Below are 16,375 nucleotides of genomic sequence, written 5' to 3' on the forward strand. Positions count from 1 at the left end.
CGAGTTCGTTCTTGGTCAGCATCCAATGTTCTTTTAACGGATGGATTGAATACATACTTGCGCACCTTTCCATCTTGAGCTCAACTTGTGAAATGATTTTTATTTTTTGGAAACTCGAAATCATTCCCAAGATCTAATCGGGAAAGTGGGGGGAGTGCGGTTGACTTCAAAAAATCCCTTCTTGCGCCTTTTGAGAAATGCCTCTGCAGGTTTAAAAAATGTGCAACACCGGACACATAAATCTGTCATTGAGCGAGTGCATCTCTGTAAGGCCGATGTGAAAATTTTTTATAGTTTTTTCTCGGAAAACATTCTTCTAAACAACTTTCAAGCCAAAATTTGGGGGGAGGGGGGGGGGGGGATGAGCAGGTGCATTTTCAAAAGAAATCTCATTGTCATCTCAGGAATGTAAAAATATGTAACACAGGACACATAATTCTCTCGTCTCCTTCGTCACGGATTCCAATAATTGAGAGCACTTTTCTTCTCAACTGACTTTTCTCTAAACTCCGCAGGAAACATAAATATGTCATTGGAGGGAGCGTCTGCGAATTCTTTTTTTCCTGGAAATATTCTTTGTCTATGCAATGCCGCAAACAGGGCCGCTGCATCCCCACTCCTCCCTCTACGCACCCCGAGAACCTTCCCTCTCCACACCCCCGCAACGGTCCCCGCACCCCCCTGAGAGCCTCATGATTTTGAAAAAAGAAATCTCGTTTGAACTTGCGTCACCTCAGGAATACACAGGACACATAAATTAGTATAACATGCAAACATCTTTGGTCACGGTAATTGAGATCATCTTTGGAAAGAGTCCTTTCAAAATTCCGTCCGATGCAATCTGATAGCGGAAACATAAATCAGTCCGACAAAAAAAATCTTTTGTCTCTTCAAAGTGCCGCCGCACCCCCGAGAACCTTCCCCCTCCACGTGCAGCCCCGCAACGGTCCCCGCGCTCCCCCGTCCCCGCTCCCCCCTGAGAGCCCCATGGGTTAGAACTGGTATAGCCTTACTACTTTTAAATAAGAAGTAATAAAAAAAATGAAAATAAATGTTGGACAATCAAAATAGTAATCAAGTTCATCGGGAACCAATCGATATCTCATGCGTATCTCATTGCGTAGCGCAGGACAAGCGACAAATCCAAAAAGATTGCAACCGCCTAAAAGGGAAAAAAATTTCGAATTTACTGAACAATTAACAAATGAAACAGCAGGTGACTGGGGTCTTCGGAATCCAACCCGATATGTGGAAGAGTTGCTAACTTCAGATGAAAGCTCGGATGACGAAAATAAGAGGGTAGAAGAAACGATAATTAATCATCAATCCTATAAGATACAAGTAAAGAGAATACAATAGAAAATGGTACAGTAAGTGGAATAGAAATTTTAAATAACAGCATAAATGTATTACATATCACGAACAGGGCGACCGAAAGTTCGAGTCGAAATCAATCAATTTCATTGAAATATGCGTGCCAAAATTCGAAGGGAAGCCCGAAGAACTATTAGACTTTGGCAATTGTTACGTAGAAGCAAAAGATATGCTACCAGCTCTCGCTGAAACAAATTTAACCAAGCTTATTTTTGATAAATTAAGTGATTTGATAAAAGATCTAAAAAAAAGTATTCATTCCAACAAAAACTACCTATCGGTTACATTAAGGGGAGTTTGATAGAATTTTCCAAAGAGATAATGAGACAATTTTTCATTTCGTAAATAAATTACGAAGGAAATCGAGAAAAGTTGTAGAGTGCTATATTTCGAGCACAGTAGAAATAACAGAGCAACAAATGCAAACTTTCAAAAATGAAATAGATAGAGTAGTAGCGGAATGTTTTTCCCAATGGTTAAAAAATGAAATTGACCAATGTATGCCAAAATGTGCATCGGTGCGTCGGAAGCCCTACAGAATGCCATTGAAATATAGAAAGAAAATTGAATGCTAGGAAAGAATTAAAACAAGATCTAAACGGGCAGAAGGAGATAGAGCGAAAGATAACGAGAAGGAAACTGACACAAAAGATAATTCTATAGACCATTTTAAGGATTATGAACAGTGTAAACGTTGGAATTTTAGGTGTTGTTTGTTTCTTTCATCGTACACATCTTTTACATACTCAGAAGTGCCGGGAAATTTTTATTTTTTTTATTTATTTAACGGTATATTTTTGTACAACGGCGCGTTGAAAATGACATCTCTTGAATCTGCGTTTTCAGCAGCCGTTTTTTGACAACTTATTTTTTCTTTTATAAACAATTTTCCACTGAGAAATCTACAAAAATTGTGATTTTTTTTTTCTTCAAATGGTCGCCTTTTTTTCAAAGCAATATCGTAATAATTCCCTACGTCATGCCGTATCTAATAGCACATATTTTAAGAATCTTTTTGGTTTTCGGTCCTGAGATGTCCCATTTTTGAGATTTGCTGTCAACGCCGATTCGAGGAGTGCCACACATTTTTTTCTACACACCAGTGTACAAAAAAATACCACGAAACAAATTGAAAAAAAAAAAATAAAAACAAAAAATATTTTCCAGGACTTCTGAGTATGTAAAAGATGTGTACGAGGCTTCATTTAAATCCATCCAACCAATTTTTATTTATAAAAAAAAAAATAAACAAAAAACATCTAGAGTTTTTAAGTTTGCACTATTGATATCCCTTGAACCTAATCAAAGAATCAAAGATTACTATTACCAAAAATAAAAATGACGGTCGAAACATTTACTTTAGCACTTCGCAAAAGAAAGAAACAAAAAAAACTCAACTGAAGAAATACGTTCATCGGGGAAACCCGAGGACGTAGAAAACACTAATGCAGCGGCGTCGCTGAATACAAATACAATATACCTCGATGTGGAAAATGCAGACGCCCAAATCGAGGCCAAAAGAGTTTTTCTAAACTAGAACTTGGTTGAAAAAAAAAGGTACTACCGTGCCAAAGTACTATTATCGCAAAGGCCAAAATGAAGAAGTCCATCAAATTTACCGAGGACCGAAGGAAACAACGGAAACGATTAACTGTTATTATCGAAAAAAATTATCATCGCTGTACTCATCTAGTTTCTATTGTCATAATGGAATTAATAAAAAATCAAATATCGAAATCTTCTTGAGATGTGATATTCAAGACATTTTGTGATGTCCTTTTTCAAATATAACGTTCGTTATTATATGTTTTGATAATTGAGAAGAAAAAAAACTGTGGCCATTGTGTATCAACGCGGCTTTTCGCTTCTGATGCTATTTTTGTGGAGCAAAATTTTGTTTGACTGGGAAAGAACGATGGTACTGTTTTATCATCCGTCGGATCGTATTGGCGGACGCGTCAACTTCGACCGTGAAACGATATGAAGGAAACGAGAGGGATGGTGGCTATACGGCTGAGTTTTCTCTCAGAGTACCGACCACGGGAATTTTTAGGACGGGCTGCCCGATTAGTTCCTCTTCTCGTGTCGTGCTGTTCGTTTCGCTTACCGTACTCCGTAATACTTTCATCGCGCTTCGTTAAACGCACGTTTTTTCATTCATTGCTCCCTTTCGTAGTTCAGTAGCTAATTTTTTATCCCTCTGCCAACCGCCTTTTCCAAGTCCTGAAGATATAATCAATGCACAATCATTTTATTAAAATTATACAACACGGCTGCGGTTCTCTTTGACACTTTCGGAAAAGGGATGACCTCCAACCACGCATATACCTTTTCCCGCTCATGTTTGTTAGCTACTTGGTCTTTGGTTTGCATGTTAATTTTATCCATATCGACTGACTCAAAGTTTTCTTTCTTTCGGTACTTGGAAATCGATTTAAAATCGCGGAAAAAAAACTTCAAATTGAATTATTCCAACAAGCATATTGGCTATATACGCGTTTCTCAAAATGGTTACGGTGGTGGAACTGTACGCGTCATGACATCATCAACGCGACGAGAACGATGATACCGGATTCCAAAATGGCTGTGCTGGCAAGTTATTTATTTGGTAAAAAATTATATACCCCTGACTCGAAAGGAACCGCACGTATAGAATCTCATTCCTATCGGCATCGAATATTTTTTTTTTTTTTTCAGCAATTGCAACAATTAAACTCATGTGTGATTGATATTACTTTTTTTTTAAGTGAAACTTTTATACGCACGCCGGGCTGGGGGGGGGGAATAAACTGCAGTGAGATAGATAGAGAGAGAGAGAGAGAGAGAAAGAGAGAGAGCTGTGTTTCGTGTACTATTAACACGGCGTAGGCGTATCGTCCTCACTCTTACGTTGAATCTTGAGCCCAGCTCTAGAAGCATTGTAGGAGTAAGAGAGATGGTACGCACACACGTACATTTCTTTTTTCTCTTTCTCTCATAAATGTCCTATGGAAGCAAGTAAAAGAAATACGAGCATATTTTCTTCTCCTCTTTTGCTTACTTCCAGTTTATGAAATATACATCAGTAATGCGCGTGCGAATTCACTAGCATTACACGAAAGGTGATTTCTTAGTTATTACGCAATTTCATTTCGTTCTTATATAATGACAATTTTATAAATCAATATTTTGTTTCATATATGAAATATTCGACGTTCAGATTGAATCAAATCATAAATTCATTGTAAAGTTTACATTTAGTGTAAATACCTAATAGAACGATGACTTTAAGGAAGTTGAGGCATTAAAATGAAAATGATGTCATCGCTTTTAAACCGAGTGCATCTTATAAAGTGAAGTGTAAAAAAAAATCAGTTAAATTTTCAGACAGTTTAGGAGCGTCGTTGCTGAGAAAAATCAATAACAATTTGAGCCAAATAACATGTTATCTTATGGAAGTCAAGATACATTCAGTGATATCTCCGTTAAAAATGATGCTAAAAATATGAAATTTTTTGGGCAACGAACGAGGTTTGCTGAATAATGTCAATTTTTTTCAGATTTATTAGGAGATTTGCTGAGATTATATTAATAATAATCTGTTTCCCGTGCAGTTTTTTGAGGCTAGGATCGTCACCATTCGTGTTTTCGACTGAGCTTTCACCAGTTTTTCGTCTTTTTTTCCCCAACTTTTCTTTAAAGTGTATGCAACATTGCCAAATTGTAAACTGGCCTAACTTTTGAAAGGTACAGGTCATAACTTTTGGATAAAAAAAATGACTGTACAGCCTCAACTTCCTTAAAAGATTAAAACAAAAAAAAAATAGTCTTCAGATTAAATGAATGAACGTAATGAGGAGAAGAAATTTCTCACAGGAAGAGAAGTATCAAAACATTAAAAATTTAAAGTACCAAACATTAAAACACAAAAATTTCGTTATTTTTCTTGTGGATCAGAGGATCATGACATTAAAACATGTCCTGACAAAGAAAAAGGTTGGCAGACGAGCATGTTTGTGGGAACTGCAAAATGATTTTATTCTTCAGAATTTATTCTCCCCAACTTGCCAACTTGAATTTTATTCGCGTTCCTCCCTTCCATTGTCGAACATAACGCAATTCAATCCAATTTCGTTATAACTTGGCATAAGAACTTCAACGTATTCTCCAGAATCGATTGCAATATTTCATTTATGCTAGAAACTTGCAGACCATTTATAAAAAAAGAAAAATCATTATCGATGGAAACAACGGTCCAACAAATATTTTTCTTTTATAAAAGTTTCAATAAAGACCTTCTAAAGTTAAGAATCTGATTTCAACCAATTCGTCAACAAACGAGTCCCGATAAAATGTCCAAATAACGCATTGAATTTCGTCTGCTTTCTCTGCGATGTAAAATAATAAATATTTAAAAAACAAAAACGCATGAAAATAAGAAGTTAATGAACGAAAACAATAAAAACGATCGTCGCGGGTACCGAGTCTAAGTTTAATGACAGTATATCACGCATTATTGGTCTCATTTCCCCGAGAGGTTGATTATTATGAAAAATGCACTTTCGAGATACGATATAAAGTGATGCATGGGCGAGTTATGAAAAATTGCATCTATGAAAACATAACTATAGTTGACAAATATTTATGTATGAATACAAATATGAAAAAAAAAAATACCGAGGGTAAGACTCGGAAGAGGAGAAACACAAACCAAATTGTATGGGATAAATCGAGAAACTATCGTCTATCCAACATAATTTTCCAGCACAAGAATCATCTCTCGAATGAGTTCTTTGCTTCGCAAGTCGTCAAGAATTTCATTACACAATATGGGTACGCGGTGACACAAGACAATTACAGCCAATGTATAAGTGTCGCAACATCGAAGCGCTAATTGTTTTTTTATGTATTTCCTTGGTCACAAGAGTACCGTTGGTAGGAAAAAAAAAGCTGTTGGTAAGTTCAATAAAATTACAACGAAAAAGGATCAAAACCTATTGTCCGGGCAAAAACTTTGGGATTAAAACTTATGACAAAAAACAATAGCTCACCTTATCTTTCAATCGCTGCTTATTCGACTCGTTGTCATTGCTTCTCATGATTTTTACGCAAGGTCCTTTCACATTTATTGCCCTCGCTTGCAGTGTTTCCGGTGTATCTATATGGGTTTTCTTAAACATCAATCGTTTCCCCCGACCAATGTCATCAAGACCGACCGATTTCAATTCCTGTTCAGTTTCTGTTGTTAACAATATCAATGATTATTGTTCAATTTTTTCTTATATTCCAGTCCAAATATATATTCATATACATCAATTTTATTCTGAATTTATATTTATCTCATTCATTCGTTCTACACTTACCTCCATAGGTGATAACACGGATTTGTCTGTAGTTTTCTTTATTGTCAGCTTCATCCAGAATACGCAACGATACGAGGGCCTTTGGATCTCTTAGATATTTCTTCAAAAAATCGTCAGTACATTGCGTCAATCCGTTTTCGGCTTTGGCATCACGCAAAAACAATTCACGCGCTCCAACGGTTTTCGTCGCGATCCTTCCATCCGTAGTTTTCCATTCGATGCGATAAAACATTTTGTAAATATAGCCTCGAAATTTTACGCCACAACCTTTTTTATAGAAACAAAATACAAACACTCATGTGTATATTTAAAAATAATTTATTTTTGCAATGCGGTGACGAATAATGAGATCGGCGATTATGCGTTATTAATACACTTTTATTGCGCTCTTCAATTATATATGATCGAAAATAATTTAGACCGCGTGTATACTGGCAGGCTGATGCGATTCGAGAATAAATAACGTTCGAGAACACTAAGCAATATGGCGCCGCTACACATGATGTTGTTATTATTATTATCACTAGTTGCCCTCACGGCACGGCATTTTAGTCGTCCGTATTGTTCCAATTCGAGCGCGCGCAAACAGTATATATTCGAATTTTATTATATATACATGCAAATTATTCGAGAACACTAAGCAATGTGGCGCCGCTACACATGATATTATTATTATTATTAGTTGCCCTCGTAACGGCACGGCATTTCAGTCGTTTATTGTTCCAATTCGAGCGCGCGCAAACAGTATATATTCGAATTATATATATACATGCAAATTATTTCGTGTTTTTTCTTTTCATCCCTGAAAAATAGAAGTCTCGTCTTTTTTTATCGCATCGCATAATTCGCATAATAATAACGCATATATCTATATTACCGTTGTAGAACAGAAATGTTATCGTTGAAGCAACCGAATAAACCCACATCCTTAATGAAAAATTCATATTCTCACGTTTATTATTTCCAGTCTACTATACCCTAGGGAAAAAAGGTTGGGACAAGTACATTGATGGTATCGTGTTTGCTGATAATTCCATCCATAAAAAAAAACTTGGAAATCGATGCCTCATTCTTCTTATTTGATTCGAACAGCTAAATCAATTGAAAAAAATTCCATCTAATTTATGTGCAGCATTAAAATTTATTATATCAATTCGAGGCCAAGTATTTTCTAATGAATTGAAAAAGTTACCACTTGAGTTACGTGCAGCACTAAAATTTATGATATCAATCAGTGGACAAGTATTTTATTAGTAACTCCAAATTTTGACGTTATTAAATTGTTCTAAAAAGCTTTTAAATCCAAAAAAAATCACATGAAAGCTAGTCATTCGTTACTCTATGGTGGCAAAGACTTATAAGAAAATCGATTTTTCTCAGACTTTCAGGATCCTTTGGTATTATTCACACAATTCAACGTCGATTGGATCGATACAAATTATGTTTAAATAAGTGTTAAAAGTACTTGTCCGGCCCATCACTATTCATTTAATAAAAAATCAATCATAAAAAAACGAAATTGTACGGCAGAATCTGGTTAAAAATTTGTTGAAATGCGATTCATTATTAGTTTAATGCTTTTAATAATAGTATAGGTTAGTTCTTATTCCGTATGGAATTCGTTCGCTGGAAGAATAAGTAGGAAGTAAAAATTGACATCATTAAATATAAACTGGACAGTTATTTTGGAAGCTTGAACATATATATTATGTACAATTTGTTTCATTTATCGATGCAGAATAAAATCCGTTGTATATTGCGGAATAATTTGTTTCCGTTTTTTATTAAATTAGTGCAACTAAGTAAAAATTACTTGAAGATAATTGTCTCAATTCCCTCTGCATGAATACTTGTGACTTGTGAACCATCAGTTCTAGACAAGCCCTGATTTTTATTTGGATAAACAATTTAAACGGAAAGTGATGGGCCGGACAAGTACTTTTAACACTTATTTAAACATAATTTGTATCGATCCAATCGACGTTGAATTGTGTGAATAATACCAAAGGATCCTGAAAGTCTGAGAAAAATCGATTTTCTTATAAGTCTTTGCCACCATAGAGTAACGAATGACTAGCTTTCATGTGATTTTTTTTTGGATTTAAAAGCTTTTTAGAACAATTTAATAACGTCAAAATTTGGAGTTACTAATAAAATACTTGTCCACTGATTGATATAAATTTTAGTGCTGCACGTAACTCAAGTGGTAACTTTTTCAATTCATTAGAAAATACTTGGCCTCGAATTGATATAATAAATTTTAATGCTGCACATAAATTAGATGGAATTTTTTTCAATTGATTTAGCTGTTCGAATCAAATAAGAAGAATGAGGCATCGATTTCCAAGTTTTTTTTTATGGATGGAATTATCAGCAAACACGATACCATCAATGTACTTGTCCCAACCTTTTTTCCCTAGGGGAAGTTTATGGTTTGATATCACGTCTTTTTTCTAAAAAGTTCCTTATTTATTTTCAGTTGACTATAGGATTTTAGTTTGAATTTCTATGGATTATTTATGATTTTCGTCTTATAACGTTGGTTTTCACGAAAAAAGACCTATTTTTCGTCAAAATAGTACTGAAAATATTTCGTCACAGGTCTGTCCTTGTACTTTGGCAATTTTTTTCCTTGTACCCTAATATGTTTTGTCAATTAAGAACCAAAGAGTATGGTGGAAAGCGGGTTGGAGGCCGAGATATAATTTTCGGCTTATAACGTTGGTTTTCACGAAAAAAGACCTATTTTTCGTCAAATTGTACTGGAAATATTTCGTCACAGGTCTGTTGTTGGACTTCAGCGATTTTTTTCCTTGTACTCTAATATGTTTTGGAAATTAGGAACCCAAGAGCACGGTGGAAAGCGGGTTGGAGGCCGAGATATGATTTTGGCTTGTAACATCTGATTCGTCGAAAAAAGACTGATACCGCACAATCAGTATACTAGTGAAGAACATTATACACTAATGCTGTAGGATTGTAATATATTTGATATTTTCTTACGGTTCGAAATCATTTTTGTTGTGTGATTTAAGAAGTTTTGTTTACATTTTTTGTGGTATAATGCGAAAACGGGCGATCATCAATGTAATTGTCCAAATTTTTTTTCTCCGAGAGAGGATTTTTACGGCTTGATATCAAATCTTTTTTCTGTGGTAGTTCTAAACCACAAAAAATATTCTTAAATAGGATTTTCTCAAGTTCTCCAATGTTTCTAATGTGATATTTAAAAATAATTCTCCTTTCTCCAATGATTTTCTTTAAGTTTTGTACAATTTATAACAGTTTGATATTCTTCGAATGTTTGAAGTGATATCGTCAATTTTTCAACCATTTCGAACATGTCTATAATTTTGTGGGATTAAAATCATATTCCGTAAGGTTTTTCAATATTTTGTATCATTGTGGAATTTTCCCCCTTCATTTATAAATTTTGTTTTCATCTGTTTTGATGAAATCATTGTGAATAAAGAAAACATGAAGATTTTTCAATGAAACGAATTTTTGGATTGATTTTCCTTAAAATTTGACAGAAGGAGAAAGAAAAATATATATATAATGTTCACCAAGTCCACCAGAATTCGCAATTTTCACATATGTTTATTGAATTCTAATGCTAGTTATTTTTATTTCATTAAAAAAACGTGCTTCCAAGGACTTTTTGAAGCAATCTTTTCCATTCGTATTATCATTCCCAGAGATAGAAAGTTGACACACCCACGTCGATGCATAAAATTTTCAAACTCTGCATGTAGCCACCAAGGTTCAACCGGACAAAAGAAAAAGTATGAAGTGCGTCAAGACCAACAGAATTGCTTACTTTTTAATATGAGCAATGCATTTTGAAAACATAACTTCTTATGCCATTCATAAACAAGCCATCGCTGACTTTTTGTATCATTCATCATTATTTTTTATTATTGATTGTTATTTATAATCCATTTCCAAATCCTATAATTCATGTATAATTTTTATTATTTGTAGATATCCATATTCCATAATCAAAAAAAGGAAGTACTAATACCTGGCATGCATGTCAATACACAGAATTTTCCAAATTTGCAAGTATTCGCTGCGATTTATTCATCTAAATTTTGGTACAGACAGAAAAAATTACCACCGATTCATAAAATTTATTATGCCAAAACTAAAAGGAAAAAAGACAGCGCACTTGAAAGTGAACAGAACGCATAATTGTTTCATGTATCTTATTCATATATTACAGTTGGAACCAAAAAGTGAAAAGATTGGCACACCTACCGCTTCGCAGGAATATAGTTCATAGGTACTCGCTGCGTACCAGTAATACAGACTTTGGTGCTATGGGGCAAAAAACTTTAAAATTACCCGAACCACATTTTTGAAACTTATTATGGCATATTCAATAAATAAAGTGACAGATACGCTGCATGTTGAAGTAAATCAAATAGTGTAATTTAGAATGTCTCCGTGGTTATATACAGACAAAATATTTGATCACATCCAGAAATGATCAGGCGTAGACTCACACACATGAATTTTTTAATCCATAATGCCAATCGTAAACTTGGTCTGGAAATACTCAATATACGTGTCGCTTCATCATGTTGTCAAACTTAAGATGTGTTCATTGCATTTGGAAGATACAAATTTTGATATCACGAAAAATAAGCAACCAATGACTTATTGAAATGAATTTCCAAATTCATCATGCAACAATTCAAGTGAATATCTATGTATTTACATGGCCCAAAGATTTTTTAAAACTCGTGTTTGTAAACAAGCAATCATGAAAACTTTTTGATATGAATTTTCCAATTTATTGACATCAATATGAGGAAATAGAAATACGAATGTCACTCGAATTGTCTAGAGAATGAATAGAAATTGGTATGGATACACTGTGAGCTAAGGAGGTGGGAAAAAGGGCCCGGTGAACACAGCCAAATGTAATGAAAGAAAATATGGCAACGATACATTGAATTAGACACTTTTACTTGACCGAAGTTTTTCAACATTTATTTGCATTTTTTTTTTTTTTTTTTTTAATTCGTATTGTCCCCCCGCGTAGAGGCTTTCGCCTATTGCAGGGTCGGCCCGGGTCAGTAGCCAGTCCCCCCTGGGGGTCTGGTCCGGATCAGTAACCAGTCCCCCATGCGGCCGCACCCGACTTCCCCCTCTGTAGCGCATTTGCCATGGCACTCGATTCCATGGGCACAGGGAAATTGCGGAAAACCTGTGCCACTACAGCCCGGCCCTGAGCTCGCCTCACGGTATCGGAGCTACGTCGCGCCTTTTCACGGGAATGTAAACATGAACTACAGTCATATGCATGTGTCGCACAGGTACAAGTACCTGAGTGTGACCCATACATACGCCTGGAGCTACGTCACGCTCATATTTCAATTTCCGCGAAAAGGCTACGAGACCGGGAATCGAACCCAGGACCTTCCCGGCGCTCTAGTTTAGAGGCAAGCACGCTAACCACTAGACCAGAGCGCCAGTCTCATTTATTTGCATTCATTTACATACAATCACGCATATTTTTTCTATAATGTAATTACACAACATAAAATTTCTGTTTGGAAAGAACGTTTGAGAGGTTATAATGAGCGAAAGTTTTTTTTTCTCACATAACTCCCGTTGAAAATTTTTGAAGAACCCAGAACCAGGATTGCAACAAAATTATGTCATAAATAAACGTAAAATCAAAGAATTTGTACAAGGAGAAATTTCCCAATACTAATATATGTTCTATATAACAAACACTCGCGAACCGATTGCGATGAGCGTAAACTAACCCACATGGTTTTCACAAAACTTACATAACATTTTTTTTTTATAGTCATATAAGAATTTTGAATCGAATTCATACAGCTCGCACTATTTCTCCGAAATTTTATCATTCAGATCGCTGTTGCTATTAATTTGCTCATGCCATCAAAAACTGACAGATGGATGTATTATATATAGCGTCAAAGTCACTATATGTCTGGTTTTCGTAATACTGTATGACACCACATACCACTATTTTTAATAAAATAAATACATATTTAACACTTTATTAGATGAAAAATATTTTTTTGTCACCCCGCACTTCGTAATGTCGAAAATCCGTTTGTTATAACATCAATAACTGACGGCTGACTGATGGCCTTGTATATATATTCATAAACTGTATTCCGCTGGAACGGTACAGCAAGTGTCCTGACCAATCACAACTCATTATTTCTGTAGCCGGGATCCCGGGACCCGAGCTTCCATAGAAATGGGTTATAGATGGCATCAAGAGGTCTTTGATGGTGTTCTGTACAGACACAGTAAATCCATAGATGTGTTAGTAACTTTTGCATAATCTTGAGCCCGTGCAAAGTTTTTTCTCAGCAATTACACCACCGATCGTATTGATTTTGGGCGCAATCGAAAGAGAATTTCTTAATTAGCTGAAAGTTCAATTTTCAAATTGCGACATAACTCCTGAGCTTCGGAATTCAAGAAAATGACATGTCAATTTTACCCCCACCACCGAAATTTACTTTATTCAGAGATAATATAGTCTCGGCGAGAGCCTCGGGCCAGCAGACGACAGGGCTGTCAATGTACTTGTCCCGAGACTCTACCGAGTCTCTTGATATATGTGTACGTATAAGAACGCGGATGCAGAATAGCAGCATATATGCAGCAGATATAAATAAAGAAATAATGTCAGCATAAAAATAACATTTCAAAAAATCATTCAATTATAGCTCACAGGGCTTCTAATGGATAAATATTTCATTCCATAACTACACTCAGCGCATACAAACAGAATTCAAAACTTAATCGTAAGAGTGAACTGAGAGATTAAACCGAGAGCATGCAACAATCGTATTTCAAAACTTGAAAAGAACAAATCAATGTGTTGCATCCACTCGGACTCTGTACCCTTGCGCTTGAAAATGGAAAACTTTTCAACGGTCCTCCTGGACCATTCTTCGATCAACTGTAATAAAAATTCACACTCAATAATACACCGGTGAGCTAAAAAACTTGTTCGGTCATCATCAATACAAAAAACATATTTTATGAAAAGTTTTATACCGTACCACTTTATATCCTACATCGGGTATCTTACTTTCATCCTTCAGCAGTTCCAGGCGCTCCGTAAGCTGATGCCACATATTTTCGCGACGTCGCTGTTCTATTTCGCCATTCACCTCATTCGTTATTATTGCCTTGTTACGCTCAATGTACTCGCAAACTATTTTCAAATAATCATGCGACAGCATAATTGCCAATTGATCTCCCTGAATCACCGATTGATTTCGGTTATCTCTTATTCCACCTGAAATACATACATATCAATTATTTCAGTATAAATGATTTTTTAATTTCCTTTAAACGCAACATATACATTTCGCAATGGGAGGAACATTTTGGAGAAAAGAATTCAAAGAAAATATACGACCAGAGCTGCCTTAGAAAAAAAGGCACTGCGCAAGCAGTTATAAAATCACAGAACTTTTTTGTAATAAAACAAATGAGTGGACTGCTGATTTTGTATCTCTTTTATTATTACCTTCTTTATGTGCTCGAATCGGCCAGACACAGTTGTCTACATCGATGAAAACGGACTTGCAATCCCGAAAGCACGCGTGATCCGCGGCGGATGACAGGAGTACCGGTTCCGAGCATTCCAAACATACATACATCTGAAATATATATATTACAAAAAGTTATACCGAGGCTCTTGATATATCGCTATTAGTTTTTATTTTTTTCACGCATATAAAAATGTGTATTAAAAAGTATACTTTTGGTGCACTTACCTTAGAAAGTTTTGTCCACGCAATAATTTGCAGGTTATGTTGAGGCTATATATATTCTCTCGCAAAATAATATACCTTATATTTTGTTCGTTAATTCGCTGTGCTAGCTGCGACACGCACACGCGAACGATTTTGATGATGATCGAAGCGCTAAGAATCGTCGTGATTCTCTCGTATATGCACAGAGATTTTTGACTTTTTCCGTTATAAAGTACCGCAGCACGTGTTCGCGTTCCCGCGCGCGGTGACGAATTGTTGCATATATATAACACACGCCTCGCTGCGCGCTGTGATTCTATCGCGCAGTATATAAAGCATCAATGTGCGTATATATGCGGGCAGTGCGTGTTGTGTACTTTTTGGAAATAAAACGAACGAACGCATATATATTATATATATTCTTCATTCATCATCTCCAGGTAATGGGGTCCTTTACACCATATAAAATAGTATATAAAAATGCATGTTTATGATAGATTTCATAAAAAGCAAACGAGAAATGTTAATATTTATTCATAAAAATGCAATGTAAATTTTATAATTCAATTTTAAAAATCGTCCTTTTTCATCTGTTTTTCAAATGTCTGAAACGCCATCCGCCATATTAGATTCCAAAAACAATCTAGATTCTTATCGTGCGCTCTGTGTTATTTTGAAATTTAATTAATTTACAAGTTATTATGTACGTTTGTGGACTTTTATCATTCATTTGATGAAAATCGCATCATATGTGAGACGATTTTGTGAAAGCAGAAATTACAAATCTACCAATATGATAAATATGTTGATGGTGGCGATGATAATCCACAATTTTTGTGGCATTTTTACACTTGTATTATTGCATTCAGGCACACGAGACTCCAATGATATACTATTATAACTCATTATATTCACAAATCTTGTTACTTGGTCTTTCCCAATCGTATTGTTTACCGACGGAGTGACGTCACAAACCTAAACAACATGGCGGCTAGCGTTTCCGCGCGTAAATTGAAAATAATGAACAAAAAATAGTTTTTAAGACACTTTTCGGTCTTACAAAATTTAAATAAAAATTCCACTGGTTTATTGTGATCTCAGGATTATTTTGAAACAGTTTTCAAAAAAAGGTGTAATACCCTATTTTCATACGTTTTCTTTAACATTATTAATTCATAGCAGCTATACCGGCTATTGAAACACCGGCTTTTTTACTTTTCTACTTTTCTAGCCGTCCATTATTTTATCTTATTTTCGCTCTATAAATTTATTCAGATTTATTTTCCGTATATATAGTGTATTTCGTTTGGAAAATAAGGTGCTCTCTGATCGTGGACCAAATATCGCAACGATGGATAACGATGAGAGTTTACGTGCCTATAAATGCAAACGCACTATAGCCACAAAAAGGAAGAAATTTTCTCAGAATTTCTTATGAATGTTTAAACGTTTACCAACTGAGACTGAAGTACCAACGTACAGATTGGAAGAGCATGCAAGATGCCAAAAAAATGTATCACGAAAAGTTTTTAATAAACAGAATTACAACCATATTGAATATTGCAATCTGTTGCAATATCTGCAATCTGGTGCAGCATCCTCCTCAGAAATAAACGACCAAATGAGCGAAGAATCGCACGAGAACGGTAATTTTAATAGTGATGCAATAGAAGACACGATTACTACGGTAATAATCGCAACAATGATAGTATTCCACATGTACTTTCAGATGAAAATATCGTCGACCTAAATGAATTTCATATTGACGACATCGGTGGTGATGGTGACAATAATGGTAGGGATGGTGATCATGAGGATAGGAATAGCGATGACAATGATGACGATAATGGTAGCGCCGATAATGATGACGACAATGGTAGCGCCGGTAATGAT

At 35.4% G+C, this 16,375-nt stretch overlaps 1 protein-coding gene across 1 annotated transcript; it reads right to left on the minus strand.

Moving 5' to 3' along the window:
• Positions 1-6,322: 6,322 nt before the first annotated feature.
• Positions 6,323-7,052, minus strand: LOC122407812 (uncharacterized). Its single transcript, XM_043414243.1, has 2 exons — positions 6,717-7,052; positions 6,323-6,592 (listed from the first exon to the last, which is right to left on the minus strand). The coding sequence occupies exons 1-2, from the start codon at positions 6,946-6,948 to the stop codon at positions 6,381-6,383; spliced, it is 444 nt and encodes a 147-aa protein (XP_043270178.1). The 5' UTR covers positions 6,949-7,052; the 3' UTR covers positions 6,323-6,380.
• Between the last annotated feature and the right edge of the window lie 9,323 nt (positions 7,053-16,375).

Source organism: Venturia canescens, chromosome 3 (assembly GCF_019457755.1).
Source record: "Venturia canescens isolate UGA chromosome 3, ASM1945775v1, whole genome shotgun sequence".
NCBI classification, from domain to species: Eukaryota; Metazoa; Arthropoda; class Insecta; order Hymenoptera; family Ichneumonidae; genus Venturia; species Venturia canescens.

Bases quoted from the DNA above. Each gene is read 5' to 3' on its own strand.
- LOC122407812 (XM_043414243.1), bottom strand. From the start codon at position 6,948: ATGTTTTATCGCATCGAATGGAAAACTACGGATGGAAGGATCGCGACG. The intron at 6,593-6,716 runs GTAAGTGTAGAA...TGTTAACAACAG, and splicing joins CCGTGTTATCACCTATGGAG to AAACTGAACAGGAATTGAAA.